Source organism: Monodon monoceros, unplaced genomic scaffold (genome assembly GCF_005190385.1).
Source record: "Monodon monoceros isolate NGI ecotype Baffin Bay Population unplaced genomic scaffold, NGI_Narwhal_1 Super_Scaffold_4, whole genome shotgun sequence".
In the NCBI taxonomy this organism is placed as follows: Eukaryota; Metazoa; Chordata; class Mammalia; order Artiodactyla; family Monodontidae; genus Monodon; species Monodon monoceros.
The window spans coordinates 48443400-48455769 of NW_021703781.1; the positions used below are offsets into that span (position 1 = coordinate 48443400).

General features: G+C 36.5%; 1 protein-coding gene across 4 annotated transcripts in view; it reads right to left on the bottom strand.

The window, feature by feature from the left end:
• IDE (insulin degrading enzyme) overlaps nt 1–12370 on the bottom strand; it is a 111800-nt gene that overhangs the window by 41514 nt on the left and 57916 nt on the right. For all 4 annotated transcript variants that reach the window (XM_029245483.1, XM_029245480.1, XM_029245482.1 and 1 more), the window contains 6 exons: nt 10091–10203; nt 9360–9522; nt 8563–8655; nt 8034–8125; nt 7137–7217; nt 5508–5611 (listed from right to left, as the gene is read on the bottom strand). In XM_029245483.1, coding sequence (XP_029101316.1) covers nt 5508–5611; nt 7137–7217; nt 8034–8125; nt 8563–8655; nt 9360–9522; nt 10091–10203 — 646 coding nt within the window. The remainder of the gene's footprint in view (nt 1–5507; nt 5612–7136; nt 7218–8033; nt 8126–8562; nt 8656–9359; nt 9523–10090; nt 10204–12370) is intronic.

The window sequence follows — 12370 nt, forward strand, 5'->3', positions numbered from 1 at the left end:
GCTTTGTGACCACCTAGAGGGGTGGGAGGGAAGGAGACGCAAGAGGGAAGAGATATGGGAACATATGTATATGTATAACTGATTCACTTTGTTATAAAGCAGAAACTAACACACCATTGTAAAGCAATTATACTCCAATAAAGATGTTAAAAACAACACAAAACAAAACAAAACATAGTTCCTACCTGGCAGGAACTCATAATCCAATGAGACACATGACCTAAAGCAAAATGTGATATGCTGGACTTCCCTGGTGGTGCAGTGGTTAAGAATCCGCCTGCTGGGCTTCCCTGGTGGCGCAGTGGTTGAGAGTCCACCTGCCGATGCAGGGGTCATGGGTTCGTGCCCCGGTCCGGGAAGATCCCACATGCCGCAGAGCGGCTAGGCCCGTGAGCCATGGCCGCTGAGCCTGCGCGTCCGGAGCCTGTGCTCCGCAACGGGAGAGGCCACAACAGTGAGAGGCCAGCGTACCGCAAAAAAAAAAAAAAGAATCCGCCTGCCAGTGCAGGGGACACGGGATTAATCTCAGGTCCAGGAAGCTCCCACATGCCTCAGAGCAACTAAGCCCACGTGCCACAACTACTGAAGCCCGTGCGCTTAGCGCCGTGCTCTGCAACAAGAGAAGCCACCGCAATGAGAAGCCTGCGCACCGCAACGAAGAGTAGCCCCCGCTCGCCACAACTAGAGAAAGCCTTCGCGCAGCAACGAAGACCCAACACAGCCGAAAAATTAATTTATTAATTAAAAAAATGTGATATGCTGATCCCATGTTAGCAGATACAGGACTTCATGGATCTTTAAAGTGCAAAGGTGGACCAAACAACAGAAAAAAGGAGTTGAAGCTCAGGATCGGTGAGTGAGCCAGCCGGGTGACTCAAATGAACTCACATCTCCAACACAGATGAGCCACATTTTCTGATGCTTAGGCAACTAACAAATCCCAGCAGGATCATTGCCTATCACCTTTTATAATTAATGGATGACAGGAGAAGAGGCAGAAGACTGAAGATGGGCAAATGCTCTGATTTTCAGAAAGGAAAAGGAGTGTGGCCTAAAAACCATAAACCAGTGGATTAGGCACTGACCTCCTGACAAAATTCTACAGTCAACTGTCAGACTGTCAAACATCTGGATAAGAAGACAGTTATCACTGGGACCTACATGGATTTACCAAGAATAACTCCTCCCAAACGAATGGATTTATTTATGACCTGAGCAAGGCATGTGGCAAAAACTCTATGGCTGTATTTGTAGGTTTAAAATGGGCACCAAATGATAGGATCAAAGAAGGTGGGTGATGACGATGATGAAATAGGAACAGGTAAAGATCTTTGAAAAGGTAAATCAAGTCTCAACATTGAAAAGAACTCTCTAACAATTAGAACTGGCAAAAACGGAACTGGCTACCTTCGTATTTAATGAGTTCCCCATCCTTGAAGGAATTTAAGCTGAGGCTGGTAACTACTTGTTAGAGATATTGCAGAAGAGATATATACTTGACAGAGGTTGGATTAAATGACCTTTAAGGTTCCTTTCATTCTGAAGGATTTTCCTATTAATTTTCCTACCTGGTTGCAATGCTAAACTTGTCTCAGTGGGTATTAAAGAAAATAATCTTACCCTCCAGCAACCCCAATCTGGCTTGGCAGTTGGCATTATTATCCCAGGCTGTTCTGCACTATGTCACTGACTGCAGTTACAATTATAACAGCCACAGAGATCAATCTTATAGAGAAAAAGTGCTTTTTCGTTAAAGGTGAAGGTAGAGAGAAAAAGAGGTTCTCAATTCTAACTGTATAAGATATGGAATTTAGAAACAGGCAATTTAACAGAAGTAAAATGTATGCTCTGGCAAATTCACTCCTATAAAATGTTTCCGGGTCTGGGAATTCCCCGGCAGTCCAGTGGGTAAGACTCCACACTTTCATTGCCGAGGGTGCAGGTTCTACCCCCGGTCAGGGAACCAAGATCCCACAAGCTGTGCAGTGAGGCCAAAAAAAAAAGAGAAAGAAAGTGTTGCAGGGTCAAATAACTGGATCTAGGGCTGCAAAAATTATACGAATATAATTAAATCATGATTTTTCTTGCCAAAAAAAGCACATCTTTGTTATATGATATAATCTTAAATAGGATTACCTCGTATTTGTACAATAGTTTTCAACTTTGCTAAATCATTTTGCATCACATAGAAAGATAAAGCACTACTACATTTTTCAGGTGGGCAATTTTCCAGGAAATTAAATGAGAGTAAGTGTTCATGACATTATATAACTTTTCACATGTCCCCTTTGCAGAATAATGAACTCTGAGGTTTCACATTAGTTATTCAATAAACACTGGTTGAAGGAAAAAAGTGATCTCTCCAAGATAGCATGACTAGTAGGTGAAGAAACCTTAAAAAGTGTTTACTGAGTTTTATGATTAAGTTTAAAGCTCTTTCTCCTCATTTTGATAGGAGGTTTTGTTTTTAGAAGGTATATAATAAAATTCAACAGAATTTAGGTGTTTTTTTTTTCTTCAGAATATATAAGGTACATTGAGGAAAATAGAAATAAGTAAACTGTTTTACTTACCTAAAATGATTTAACGTGTGTTCTGAGTATTCTTCTTCCTTGTATTTTAATCATCTAAGCAAATGCATAAATCACCTTAAGAACAGAAGTTCTTAATCTTGATGAAGTCCAATTTATCAATGTCTTTTCTTTAATGGTTACTGCTTTTTATGTTCTAAAAAATCTTTGCTTATCTCAAGGTTTTAAAGATATTTTCAAACTGTATTTTCTCCTAGAAGTTTTCTAGTTTTACCCTTTATACTGAGGTCTGTGATCTATCTCAAATTAATTTTTGTGAATGTTGTGAGGTAAAGGTCACATTTAACCTTTTCTTCCATGTGGCTATGCAGCATGTGGAAGAGCACCATTTGTTGAAAAGATTTTCCTTTCCCATTTTAATTATGTCGGTGCTTTTGTCAAAAAAATCAACTGACCAATGATTAATGGGTAAAGAAAATGTGGTGTATACATACTATGGAATACTATTTAGCATTAAAAAGGAAGGAAATCCTGTCACATGCTACAAGATAGATGAACCTTAAGGATGTTATGCTAAGTGAAATAAAGACATGTTTCATGAGTCCATCTATATTAGGTATCTAAGTAGTCAAATTCACACAAAGAGAAAGTAGAACGGCTATGAACAGGATATGGTGGGGTTGGGAAGGGTAAGAGGAGGAGTTGTTTAATGGGTATAGATTCAGTTTTGCAAGATAAAAAAGTTCTGGAGACGTTTCACAACAATACAAATATACTTAACACTACTGAATTGTACACTTAAAAACAGTTAAGATGGGGACCTCCCTGGTGGTCCAGTGGTTAAGACTCTGGGCTTACACTGCAGGGGGCACAGATTCAATCCCTGGTCTGGGAAGTAAGATCCCACATGCTGCATGGCATGGCCAAAAAAAGGTTAAGATGATAAATATTATGTTATGTGGGGTTTTTTTTACCACAATAAAACAGAAATCAATTGATCATATATGTGTGGGCTTATTTCTAGGCTCTGTTCTGTACTAATGATTTCTTTGCCTATCTTTATGCCAATACTACAATGTCTTAAGTACTGTAGCTTTATAGTAAGCTTTCAAATTTGGCAGTTTTAGTCCTCCAACTTTTGTTTTTTTGTGCAAGAGTGTTATGGGTAATCTAGGTCTTTTGTAGATCCTTGTGAATTTTGGAATTAGCTTACCAATTTCTAAAAGAAAAAAAAGCCTACTAGGATTTTGATTGTGATTACACTAAGTCTGTGAATCAAATGGGAGAGAATGGACATTTTAATAAAATCAAGTCTCCTAATCTACAAACAAGGTCTTTAATATCTCTGGGCACTGTTTTGTAGTTTTTTGTGTAGAGGTCTTGTTTATCTTTGGTTAAATTCATTCCTAAATATTTTATGTTTTTGTTGCTATCGTAAAATAATTTTTTTAACTTAAAAAGGTTTTGTTTTGATATAATAATAAATTCCTACAGTTAGGAAGTCGCAAAAATAGTACAGGGCGGTCCTGTGTACTCTTCACCTAGTTTCCCTCAATGGTTACATTTTACATAATTATAATATAGTACAATATCAAAAGTATTATAAATTAGATTATAAATTGGTGTTGGTACAATGTGCACAAACAAAATTGGTGTTGGTATAATGTGTGTGTATAGTTCTATGTCATTTTATCACATATACAGATTTGTGTAAACAGCAATAATATTCCTTTTAACTTAATTTTCCTACTGTTTGTTGCTGGGATACATCTGAAAAAGTTCAAACAATGGTAACTAGGAAAATGACTTTGATAGAATAGTTCTGTCAGAGGATTTTTTCTTCAAAAAGTTCTACCATATTGTTGATTTTATTCATAAAATGACTATTCCAAAAAACATATTTACTCAATCACTAAGTTCCCAGGAGAATTTTGGAAATATGTGCTCAAAAGAGGAGAAAAAGAAAAAATGCAAAGTATGTGCCAGTCAAGTGTATTCCTTTTATTCTTGAATTCAGAAAATATAGATGAAATTAAATTCTAAGGCAGAAATATCATGTAGTTCATAAGCTCTTTAGGGCTGACCCTCCTCCAACAGGAATACTTCTGTTACCGTAAGAGCTCCTCCAACTTTTGATCTCCTGGTTAACAACGGGTCAGTCAGAAGCATTCTGAGATTGTAATCCTTACTTCTACTTAAAAAAAAAGAGGGTGTCCTCACTTGCTTTTTAAACCAGATAAGTGAGCTGACACTTCTAGTATTTGAGTAAGGATGAAGCCAGGTTAAGACGATCTATTACTATATTTTATTCATAATGAAATTATGATTATGTTAAAAAAAAAGAATCTTCATGTGTTCGAGATATTGACTTAAAATAATCTAGAGTGGAGGGAAGGGTCTTCCCTGGTGGCACAGTGGTTAAGAATCCGCCTGCCAACGCAGGGGACACGGGTTCCATCCCTGGTCCAGGAAGATCCCACGTGCCGCAGAGCAACTAAGCCTGTGTGCCACAACTACCGAGCCTGTGCTCTAGAGCCTGCAAGCAACAACTACTGAGCCCACGTGCCACAACTACTGAAGCCCGTGCACCTAGAGCCCGTGCTCCACAACAAAAGAAGCCATTGCAATGAGAAGCTCGCGCACCACAACGAAGAGTAGCCCCTGCTCACCGCAACTAGAGAAAGCTCAGGTGCACTAACAAAGACCCAATGCAGCCAAAAATTAATTAATTAGTTAATTAATTTAAATAAATAGAGTGGAGGGAGGATGAGTGAACAAGTGTAGGTAAAGATAAAAAAGACCAGCCGTGTACTGACTGTTTAAGTTTGGTACTGTTTCATTATACTTATTCTCTCTACTTTTGTAATCATGCTTGATAAAAACTTTAAAAGCACTTTATTCACAATTTCAAATTTTCAGATTCCAATCATTTTTGAAAATTTAGTATGTAACAGGAAAATCTGTAGAGCAACTCACCTGACATTTTCTGGTCTGAGTTTATCGAGAACCATCTCTATTAAATCGGGTCTAAATTCTTCCAGTAAATATTCAGCTGTGAGCACTTCTTCTAAGGGATAGTACTTTTTAAAAGGAAAAGAAAGAAATAAAATTTGCAAGGCTACAATAGAGTCTAACTTATTAAAGCAAACAGATCTCTAACATGTTAAATCCTCTATTTTACACCCCCCTCTTCCCTTCAATTAAATTTTACTCCACTGGAAAAATTTCTGAATCTTTTCTCTTTCCTACCACACTTTAAACAATTTCATATTGTGGGATGATTCTGCAGTTAACCCCTAAACACACTTACATTATAGAGAACAAAATCACATTTTTTCAGGGAAAAATGTGAGTAATACCTCTAGCTAAAACTGAGTACTTGTTAATAAAGAAAATTTGATGATTAAATGCTGACACCTGTAGGATTCTTAATATAAAGTACATACATTTTAATAAACAGAATTTCGACTCAAATTTCTATGAATGAAATCAGACAAGCATTTAGAGAGTTGTTGTGTAGGAAAAATGGCTTATATTTTCAGTTAGTAAAGAAAAATAATGTAGAAGATGCTTTTTAGTACAAGCAACTTACTGACAGACTGATTCATTCATTCAACAAGTATATAATGAATACCTACTCTGTGCCAGGCACTGTTCTAGGTGCTGCTGTGGATACAATGGTAGATAAGACAGATGATGTCCCTGCTCTCTAAGGAGCTTATATTCTAATTGGGAGGGAGGCAGACAACAAACAAACAAATACTGTCATTATAGTGATAGGTGCTATGAAGAAAGTTTTAAAAGGGGCAGGGTCATGATTGGGAGGTCAGGGAAGGTCTCTCTGAGGGAGAAACATCTGAGAGGAGACCCAAATGATAAGAAGAATCTAGTCATGGAAAAACCAGAAGTGTTCCAGGCAGAGAAAACAGCAAATGTCAGGGCCCTGAGAGGGAGGAGTAAACTTAATGCTTGAAGATTAGGCACATAGCCAGTGTAGCTGGAGTGGAATGGAAGTGGTGTGGAATTCAGTCAGAGAGAGGCTGGGACCAGACTGCCATGTAGGTCAAGGTAAAAACTTAGAACTGTTCCAACTCTGATGGGAAACTTACTTGACACAGAGGAGTGGAACAATCTGATTTGGGTTTTCCAAAGATCACTGAGGCTGGAAAAATAAACTATGGTGGGGCAGAAGAAGGCAAGCAGGGAACCCAGGTAAGAGACTATGACGGTAGTCCAGGCAAGAAATGCTGGTAGCTCATATGAGGGTGGTAGCAATGGAAATGGAGAAAAGTGGATGATTTATAGCTTTCACGTAAGTAGCACCCGACACACTGTAGAATTGAAAAATACTTAAAGCCAACAAGCAAAATGCCTATGAAATGAAAATATTACAGATGATGATGTTTAGGATGACGAAAATTAAGACTTAAAGAATGTCTTCACATCAAATTTTACCTGGTTGCTACGAAGTCTGAAGTTTTAGACTCTACCTTCAATTTTTATCATTTGTGTAGTAATGAAAGTAATATTATTTATACAAGATCACTGTATTATTTATACAAGATCTACATGCCAATGTATAGAGTAAAATAACAATAAACTTACATGCAATATTCCTGCAATCTTAGAGGTATAACCCCGTGGCCTCTCTTTATCTTTAAACCTAAAAGCAACAGCATTCAAGTCCTAAACGAAAAATTAAATCAATTAGACATAAGTCACCTATTATTTAGAAATACTTTTTTTGGGGGGGGATTGGTTTGCACTATAGACTTTCTACTCCATATTTAACTATCACACTTCCTGAAAAAATGGCTATGCTTGATTTAGGAATGTACAGAACATGAATGAAAATAACAAACACAGAATATGATTCTGTTGAAACTATTAGTCAAAGAATTAGGAAAACTGTGGAGGAAGCTTGTGAGATCCAACAGTTGCATACATGATGATTTTGCTGACCCTTTCAGAGAACTGCAGCCTGATTAGAACTTATTGTCATAAGTTTCACAAGCAGAGATTATACCTTTAAACTTTTATCTATGTAAAGAGGTTATCTCTTATCCTAAAATACATTTCAGAGTCTTGATAGTCCTTAATTATATAGCAGATATTTTTAAAAACTCTTAAAAGAAGGCTTTAAACATTTAAAAGACAAATACCTTCTGTTTTATGCAAAAAAAAAAAAGGCCAGGCTTTTCCATACATAAGACAATAAAATCACTTTTAAGAACACAATCATATATATAACAATTCACTGTTTCTTTGAGAGTATGCTACAAATTTTTATCACGAGATCTGAGAATGACACAGCTCATGCAACTTCAGGCCGGCAGAGAATAGAGTAAGCCCTGATAGATAAAAGTTCAAGAAACTGCTGGCTTCTTCTGAGGGATAGAAAAGCAGTCTGATTTCTTTCCTTTTCCTTATATTTAAATTAATTCACATATATTTGTTTCTTGAAAAGTTTCCTTAAGAAAAATTTTGGTGAAACAAAAGTACCTTGCACTCTTGGAAAACCCATTCTTGAGGTCCTTCTGCTCGTAACTTCTGAATGTATTGAAACATGTGCAAAATTATATCTTCAACATGTACTGGAAAAAAGGGGCACACTTAAAAACCATTCAGTCCTCGAATCCTTCAAAGCAATGAGCTCATTCCTAAGGTAAAGTCAGGTAAGTAGAAGATGGTCCCTCTTAGAGATGGAGTGAGTTCTCACCTCCCTAAGACTGGTTTTAGGGTCCCACATACATGGCCCTCCAGGATTTGGTATATGTGACTAAAGGGGCTTAGGGGTAGTAAATGAGCAAATAAGTCAAGTACACATTTTACAAGTGCAACATAATGATCAGTTGTTAAGGAGGGAAAATCATCCATGAAATGAAGTTACACATGAAAAATACAATGGATAAAATGGTATGAATTAAAGTGTTTATAGCTTTACAGCAAAAAACAGGTCCACAGCATAAGTTAATAAAAGTAAATCATAAGAAATCAATTTTCATTCAAAAACAAAAAGGTCAATACTTACATAATCCTTCCTCAGTCAAGTCCACATTAATGATAAAAAACATAAAACCTCGGGCTCCTTCCTTTTGCCCACCAACAAGAGTATTTACCCAGCCTGTAACATTCAAAGGAAATCAACATGATCGCATGTGTGTCTTCTTTTAAGACAAGGAATTTAAAAAAAAAATTCATTCTGTATGCTCCCAATGGAACATACAGAATGGCTCTCTTGCAGAAAAGACTGGAAAAAAAATTAGTTCAGAAAAGCACTGAAAAGCAGTTCAGACACTGCAAAAGATTCAAGTGATTTTTTTAGTTTGGGAGCTTTCCTTGGGACGCCTCAAATCATTTCCCAAATCAAGAGTAGATGACTGTGCTTAAGTGTTATATAAAAAGAGTCTGAATGGAGAGGAACCTTGGAAATCTATTGAGTGATCCTAATACACCCTTTGGTTTGATGGATAAGAGCAGGGAAATAAATATTTCAGCACATTTCACAGAGATGGTAAAGAATACCTAATGTGAGCTTTTACTTTTTTTAACCTCTATCTTATTTAAAACATGCACTACAACACCTTTTGAAATATGTAAACTTCACAGCTCAATACTGAAGGATAAAACAAATTATGGAAAAACAAAAACCCCAAAGCAAAAAACAAAAGCGTACTAACAACCAACACCTCACTCTCATCAACCCTAAATGGTATCATCTGAAAATGTTCCTTCACAGGAAAATATTTAGGAGAAATGAGAGTCAGAGTAAAAAAATATGGTGGAGGTGGGGTACTACCCTCAGAAGCTGGTGTCCAAGAGACTCACCCTTTGATTTAAGTTCTGATAACAGACTCCCAGGACCTTCATGTCCAATGAGATGACCAAGATAATGACCCGGATTTGATTTGTAGTATTTCTGAAGGTCAGGTATGGGAAATGTCACATAAAGATTCCTAATGTCCTTAATGGGTACTATTTTGTAAAGTTGCTGGGGAAAGAATAAAACAAACAAATCGCAAAAGGTTAGCTCTGCACAACTCCTGCTGAATAAAATACTTACAAACTATGAAGAATAGTGATTTTCAAAAAAAGAAAAAAAAATACCGATTTTCATGGAAAAATCCCAAATTCAGGAGAGAATCTACTGCCAGAGAAAACCATACTGACCACACAGAAATAAATGACCTGGGCTCTTTCTTAGTGGGATTTCATTACAGTTGGTATGCAGTCCACGTTTGGTCCCCTTGACCATGCAGCTCAATACTTTTGGATACTTGCCTTCTGGCACTGGATAACAGCTTCTACAGTCTGCCAAGGTTATAGCTAGCAAAACTACTTTTAACATGCAAGGATCAGAACATATTGTTATCTTTTTGGTGATACATGTCCCTAATAAATGTGAAATTGATTTGATTTGATTTTAATATAAACCAAATATTAAAAACTATATAAATAATAGAACCTCCAAAAATGTTCATGTACTCTTTGGTAAACCAGGCATATATTATGTCCATAAATTTAAAAAAGAAAAAAATACTAGAAATACATGTACTTACTTTAAGATGTTCTTCTTGGAAAGGATGTTCAGGAAATTCTGGCAATGGGACATTTTTGTTCTCCACTTCGGAAAATAACTTCACCACCAGATCAGTCAAGTCATCTAAAGATTCTACAAGAACACAGACAATGGAAACAGAACTTAAACTAATCATAACACATGATGGGTAGTATTTAAAAAACTTAGGATTATATAAAAATATATAAAATCACTATGTTGTACACCTTAAGTTTTTTTTTTTTAATAAATTTATTTATTTTTGGCTGCGTTGGGTCTTCATTACTGCACACTGGCTTTCTCTACTTGAGGCGAGCGGGGGCTACTCTTCATTGCGGTGCATGGGCTTCTCATTGCAGTGGCTTCTCTTTGTTGAGGAGCATGGGCTCTAGGTGTTCAGGCTTCAGCAGTTGTGGCACACGGGCTCAGTAGTTGTGGCTTGCAGGCTCTAGAGCACAGGCTCAGTAGTTGTGGTGCCTGGGCTTAAGCTGCTCCTCGGCATGTGGGATCTTCCCGGAACAGGGATCGAACCCGTGTCCCCTGCATTGGCAGGCAGATTCTTAACCACTGTGCCACCAGGGAAGTCCCTGTATACCTTAAATTTATACAATGTTATATTTTAATTATATCTCAATAAAGCTGGGGGGGAAGAAAACACCTTACGATCGCCTGAAAAATCTCAGGACTATTAAAAGGAAAACCTAGGAATTTTTAAAAAACTCCATCTGATAAAGTTGAAGCATTCAGTAAAATCCCACCAGTGCCTATATAACTTCTGAAGCTATGCAATATTGATATTGATTATACCTCACATATATCTGCCTCCTTATAGTTTAAAAAACTGTTTTACAAATATTATCTTGCAATAAATTTCAAACAAATATTGGAAACAATATAGAATAATGAGTGGCATTTGGAAACTGACTATTTTATCTACGATTCCCAAAAGGCACATATGAAACCACTAGCTGACAGATTATAACATTAACTTTATAAATAGACACAGTCTAAACCCATTGCTAAAAGTCAAATATTAGTGTTTTTAAGCAATTGATTTTGTGGGGGAATAGTATAAAATGGTGAGAAGAATCCTGGGTGTTCAATTCTAACCCCAACTTCACCAACCAATTATGTCAAGAGACTATTTGGACAAACTGTTTAACCACTCCAGGTTCTATAAAACACGAAAGCTGGGTAGGATGATCACAAGTCTCTTCAAGGTCTAACACTATATAATTCTGTACCATACTGTGTCAAACTCATGCAAAGATTTGTAATTGTTGACAAGATTATATAGCCACTTATGTGAAGTTCTCCTATGTTATCATCTATCTATATTTTTAATGGACAGTTGTATTTGCAAAAGTATGAGATGTTCACTGCAACACCATTTATAACAACAATAAAAACTGGAAATGACCTAAACGTCTATCAATGTGTACATGTTACGAAAAGTCTGTATACTGGAATATTATGTAGCCATTAATGAGGGAGAGGTGTGTATGTGCTGATATGAAAATATCTCAAAGCTCTATTAAGTGAAAACCACAGACTTCAGTGCCATGTAGTATAATCTCATTTAATCTTTTAACAGACACACATAAATCCAAGTATATTAACAAAATTCTACTTTTGGAAGTATAACAAAAAATTATATAAAGTGACTATCTTTGAGGAGAGGGCACAGTGGTCATAAGGTGGGATAAAGAAGAACATGCTTTCCATTTTATATCTTTCTGTATGGGATAAATTTTTTTCTGTGCACACATATTACTATTATTCTAAAAAGAAAAAAGTGGAAAAGGTTATCTTTTTATAAATAAGATAACCACTCACCTTGATTCTGCCTCCTCAAAAATAGGTTATTTATAAATGGTATAAACATTCATTACTTGTTACTGTCAGGAAGCATTTGAATCGAATAAGAAATTTCCCTTGATATTCTAGGACCCATTTTGAACTTTTCCATGAACTCTCTAAAAAGCACTTAATCACTATATGAGAATTGCCTATAGATAATATGAAGTTCTCTTTTAGGCCTATGAATGTGGGCATGTGCACTTTATTTATAAAACATATGTATTTTTACTTTAATTTTTTTGACATGTATGAAGGACCCTAAAATGTCCAGAGCCAAATAAAAGGCCAACCCATGGCTGCTTGTTATACAAGTGAACTCGGGAATGAACCGGGTATATTTGGAGCAAGAGATGTCAGAGACAACTGACATAAAGAGACACACAGATGGGACACGTAACTGGAAACAAGATGGGCAGTCAAC